At 35.8% G+C, this 6046-nt stretch overlaps 1 protein-coding gene across 6 annotated transcripts in view; it reads right to left on the reverse strand.

The window, feature by feature from the left end:
- Nucleotides 1-1836: 1836 nt before the first annotated feature.
- Nucleotides 1837-6046, reverse strand: part of LEMD1 (LEM domain containing 1) — a 27712-nt gene continuing 23502 nt past the window's right edge. For all 6 annotated transcript variants that reach the window (XM_072425022.1, XM_072425056.1, XM_072425047.1 and 3 more), the window contains 2 exons: nucleotides 5084-5142; nucleotides 1837-2986 (listed from right to left, as the gene is read on the reverse strand). In XM_072425022.1, the coding sequence (XP_072281123.1) occupies nucleotides 2707-2986; nucleotides 5084-5142 (339 nt within the window). In that variant the 3' untranslated portion in view covers nucleotides 1837-2706. The remainder of the gene's footprint in view (nucleotides 2987-5083; nucleotides 5143-6046) is intronic.

Consider the following 6046-nt stretch of genomic DNA (forward strand, 5'->3'; position numbering starts at 1 on the left):
TAGCAAAATGTAGAAGATCCTAAATAAGTGCAGTCGCATTTTAGCGAGGGCCCTGCGGGGGCAAAGAAATCGTTCTTTTGTCCAATTTATAGTGGATCAGACAGGAACTAAGAAATACCAGGTTCGGGAAATTGCAGAACAGTTTTAAAAATACTATAGGTCTCTGTACAATATTAATGCCTCGGCTCCTGCATCTCAAAAACCTTCAGTGGTAACAGCAGTAAAAGAGTACTTACTTGGCCAAGGTCCAGATGCCCACACCAGTCTAGTGAAATTGAAGCATTGGAATCCACAATTAGTAGTGAGGAAATTCTAAATCCAAAGCAAGCACGCCATCGGGTAAGACCCCAGGACCTGACGGTTATTCTCTGGTGTACTACAAAAAGTTTAGGGAGATTTTGGTACCCCATATGGTAAACATCATAATGCTATTTCAGGAGGTGTAGCCCTACACCCAGACTCCGAGGGAGCACATTACAGTGGTTTCGAAGGAGGAAAAGGACCTGGCCAACTGCTCCAGTTATAGACCCATCTCCCTACCCAACCACGACCTAAAACTATTCAATAAAATTCTGGCAATGAGACTTCAGAGGGTCATCAGAAAATTTTGATATACTTACCAGGTGGGATTTTGTACCATTAAGAGGAGCCAGGGATAATAGTACTAAGGCACCTAACTGGATCCAGCTGGCTTCCACATACTCTTCATCTGTCTTCCTGCTATCTACAAATGCAGAGAAGGCATTTGATAGAGTTGATTGGACCAGACTGTACTGCATATTGGGTTGGGGCCAAAAATGTTAGCCTGGATTAGATCCATTTACTTAGCGGCGATCAGGGTTAATGTAACCCTCTCAGAATATTTTTCCATATCAAATAGTACCCGTCAGACTGCCCCCCCCTCTCCACTAATATTTATTCTGACACTAGAACCACTGTTAAGGGCCAACTCAGACATCACGTCTTAAACTTGGTAAGAAAATGCACAAAATTGCAGCTTTTGAGGAGAATCTATTATTTGTGCTGTCCAATCTGGTCACTACACTCCCGAACCTTATGAAGGAATTAGCCATTTATGGCTCCCTTTCAAAATTCAACATTAGTTATAGTAAATCAGAGGCGTTAAATATAACGTTAACCCAAGGGCAGAAAGAATTGAGAAAAATTACTCTTAAGTGGGCCTCGAGTGGTCTGCGATATCTGGGAGTTTTTCAGTCCAGGGATGTCAGAAATTTTTAAATTGTAATTTTTCACCACTTTTTCAGCGGATAAAATCAGACCTACTGATGTGGAGGTCACTGACTATCTTGGTTTGGCAGAATACAAGTGATTAAAATTAATGTTTTTCCAAGGTTTTTATATTAATTTTAGACCCTACCAATTTGGCTTCTGAAGTCTTTTTTGTTAATAAACTGGAAAAATATGGTATTTATGTTATTTGGGGTAATCAAAAGCCCAGACTGAATCGCAATTTATGTTCCACCTCTCCAATATAGCACCATTTCCTTCTCCGCTCTATCCAGTCCAGGACAACCCAGCATTTGCACCAGGTAGAGAAGACCCATATTTTATCCCCCTTAGAGAACTGGGTTTCTAAAGGTTTCAAAGCAAACACAGACAAGCTAACTAACTATTAAGGCCAATATATTGGCATGTGAAGGCAGAGTAGTACAGGAAAAGAAATAGACTAATAGGCTACGTAAAAAGTTACTTATATATATAAATAAATATAAGTGTTTTAAAAGTACAGCTATCCCTTCAAGGGGTTGCGATGACTTAAATGCTTTATTTTTTTTATTCTTAATGTTGTTTAACACACAAACATTCAATAGACAATAAGGAGCAAAAACACTTTTTATTGAAATATTTTTAAATAGCAAAAAGGCAAACCAAAATTGTTCACTGAATCTAAATAAATAGTAAAATATTAACAAATTACAACCGTGCAAAACATGGTGCTGATGGGAATCATCGATAGAAACTACATAAAGTGCACCTGTATTTTGACCATTCTTGGCAAACCAGAGCCATAACTTGCATAGGTTTTTGGGGAAACTCTAAAAAGTTGGAAGAAAGCAGAAGGGGAGAATCAAGAAGGCAAAAATGGTATGTGTATTATATCCCCTTTGACGCAAACCTGTTACTTTGCCTATATGGATGAAGTGAACAATCAATTTAAGTTATTTTCTCTACATTGTAATTACAGTTCACAGTGTCATACAAGAAGGACTAGAGTTAATTGAAGACCTATTCTTGGTTTCAATGAAACAGATTTCAGAAAACAATAAGACAGTGCAGCAAGTATAAGCAGCAGTGATTAACACTACAATATAAGCCAACACAATTTAATACAAAATGTCACAACTTAAGAGATGCTTTCCTGTTATATCAGCACAATCTCATATTGTATTTATGACTGCCAGTAAAAAATACTGACCATATATGAGTATTTTAGTGTGTTTGGTTTATTACCATAAGCAGCATATTGGTATTGTGCCCAACATAAACAAAACAAGTGAACTGAAGGTAGTGGATCCAATGATCAGCGTCTTTAGGAAACAGCCTAAGAAGTTGCATTTAAAGATTAAATTCAAAAAAGGTGACCTTGGTAACTCATTTGAAAATGAGACGTGCCATATATTAAAATGAATGCTGCAACCTTTTAATTAACAATTTTAGATATTGGCCAGAAAATAGATTTGAAAATTATAGCGCAGTAAAGGGTTGCTGCAACTTTGTATCTTCTGCTGTGAGGGGCTCAAATGGATTCTCAGGGCTGCTTTCCATGGTAAGAAGGACCAAGACAATAAAAGCTACCAAAACAAAAATTGTGATCTGCATAGGAATAGAGACCAAACGTTGCTTCTTTTTTTCTTCCTGTATTTCTTTACTCTGTTCTTTCATCTTGGCCCTTTTGACAATGTCATCATACTGGAACTGAATTGGGCGACCAGCTGCACCTTTTATTGGTTTTCTACGAGTAGCACTACATGTAAATTAAAAAGAGAATTTTTTTTAAACATTTTCAAAAAAACAAAAAACCAAAAACATTTTCCCCACTGTTAAAGTGTGCAGGCACATATTTCAGAGCATAGGGATGAGCAGGCTGGGGCTGTGAAGCAGTTAATCATTTTCTTTGGAGAGACCGGTTAGTAAGAGATCTTTATCTGACAACATTTTACATGAACTTTAAAATAAACATGTCATAAAGTGTTCATAACCAGTGTTTACTTGTTTTGTAGGTTTTCATCATTTTTCTTCTACACTATTTGTGAGTCACCTAGCACCCCCCTGTGCTCTCCTTCAGTGGAATGCAGAGGAGTCCTTCTTGATCAATTGTTCATTGATCCACCTGGACCAATCAGTGAAAGTCATTGGGGGACCAATTTACATTAGTCAGATTTTAACAATTTTATGGGGGTACCCTTACTCTTCGTGATTGTATTAAAACAAAAGGCTTTAGTTCCTCACATAATTTATGCAATCTTTTTGTTCAACCCACTGAATTAAAGCTGAGAGTTGTTTCATTTAAAATTGTGGTAATTTACAGAACAAAAATGAGAAAAAAAGCTGTCTGTCCAAATATTTATGGACCCAACTGTACACAGGAAATAGCAAATGCAATAAAAACAACATATTGAGTCATTGGGGTGTATTTATAAAATATTCCCCAGAAAATTTGTCTAAAAGCTTGCTACCAGCTGTTTGAATCCTGCTACATTTGTCACGCCTTCTTGATTGCCACATTTGCTTTTCAGCTTAAAAGTGGAAATTTATAAAAAGCACACACTTACCTTTAATTTTGAAGATTCAATCAGATTCCAGTAGGTCCCACGTCATCTTGGCTTTCTTCTTTCTGGTAAAGATGGGACAGCAGGTGTGGCCATCTTATTCCAGCTTCTTCTCACGTCTCCTCAGTGTCTTCCTGATGTGTGTCGATCTCACACATGTGTACTTTTTTTTTTTTTTTTACATTGCAGGAAACCTCTTTGTGACATGCCCAGAAGGAACAGCCAGAAGCTTCCTGGGATATGTGGGTGTATGAATCCCAGGAGGCTGCAGGTTTCCTCTTTACTGTTGTGGTGAAGACATAAGTGGAAGGGGTGTATTTTTTTATTCTGACTTTACACAAATTTTGAGCTTTTTGCTGTAACACTTAATATTGTTTTTGTTGCTCTAGTTATTTACTTGATTTCCTCAATGGTATGTATAATATGTATAATAATCTCCAATATATTTTATTTAAATTTATAATAGATCTTTTTGTCATTTTGCTACAAACTAGTAAAAGTCTCTCCCTAGTACTCGAACATATTTAACTATTTAGCATTATGGTGTGTACTGTTACCCATGGTCTATGTACATTGGTATCTTATTTATTGAAGTAAATACTGTTTATACCTCAAGCCAAAAAAACCCTCTCCGCTTCTATTTAATCATTAATGTGCCCATAGTCTGGCCAAAGAATGATTATAGTAAGCAAGCGTATTTTATATGTGCATATTTGTGATCCTTGCTTAGCATTTGTTATATACAAACACACATACATTATACATACACACACATATTGTAGTCATGAAGCAATAAACATGGAAGCCCTACAGACAAAGTTAAACAAAGCATAGATACACAGAAAAGAAATGTTACTAATAATTCCTAATTTTACCTTTTAATTATTGTCTGCTGTGAGGCAGTACATTTACTTCTAAATAGTTATATAGATGTACACATTAATAAATCACTCTTTAAACAAGCATTTCTTAAAGAAAAGTGGGTCCCTGACAAAATGTTTAAACAAATCTATATAAAGCTGCCAAATGGTAAGAAGCAAAAAAGATAAATTAAGAGAAAAGTAAAAATAGAATAGCCACACCCAATGCCAGAGGAGCGTAAATTAAACATGAAACACCTTAAATGCACTCTCAACGGATACAATAGTAAGCATTGAATTCAGAGCAGATAAGCTCTCTTTTAGAAATGAAGTTACAAAAAATTAAATACATATTTCCATTAATGCCAACTAGACAATTTGCTAGGTTTACTTCTCTCATACAAACATACATACGACTTTTTTTTGTCATACCTCATTCCAAGTGCAGACTGGGACAGCAATTCAGAAAAATCAGAAGGAGCATCCCCCGACTGGAAAAAAAATAAAATAGTTTACTCATTTATAGACTCTGCTTCTGCTGAATTCTGAAATCAGTCAAACACAAAATGGTTCAGAAAAACCTCTAGGAACTATTGCGAAGCTGTGTGTCTATATAATCTAATAGAATGTCATTATTACTTAGGAAATTTTAACAACAAAAATTTGGCTCATAACACTGAAAAAACAAACATATTAAACATTGTTTTTCAACTGATGGAAATTCGATCAAACTTAAGTTATTAACTTAAGTAGTCTGACATTAAAAACAAACACCTTTTCACGTCTTCATCTTTGTGGCAACACAAAGATCTTACTTGCCACTTCATACATTTAATTAAGACTGGCCTACTAGCCATTCACTATAACTCGGCAGACCGCCATTGAATAGTGCCAGTGACAGATTCCACATTTAGTTACACATATCCTTTACATTACAACAAAGATCAAAGCTGGTAAGAAAAACAGATTTTTGCAGCCACCGTTACATAATTTCTTTGCAGTAGTGTATTGAAGGAAACAGCAGACCTCAGGATAAACACTTTTTCTTTAGAAGTATTAGAAAACACATGATCCATCCTTCCATCCAGCCCAGAATGTAAACTGCTTAGTGTGTGGGTAAAGACATTTCACCACGTTAAAGTTGATCTCTCATCCTACAGCTTAGGGATTTATATTATGTGCCACTACAATGGAATTTTCATACTACATCTTTACTAGGTGGCCTTTGATTTGTAATGAGCATTGAAGGACATATATCGTTTACCAGTGTTTATTTAACCATTTAACTATGTTTATTGGCCTTGGACAGAAAACCAAAGTCTTTTTCCCATTAAGAGATATTTACATTAATAACAGGAATCTTTAACTAAATTGGAACAAATAAAGTTACCTTGC

Source organism: Pyxicephalus adspersus, chromosome 1 (assembly GCF_032062135.1).
Source record: "Pyxicephalus adspersus chromosome 1, UCB_Pads_2.0, whole genome shotgun sequence".
Lineage (NCBI taxonomy): Eukaryota > Metazoa > Chordata > Amphibia > Anura > Pyxicephalidae > Pyxicephalus > Pyxicephalus adspersus.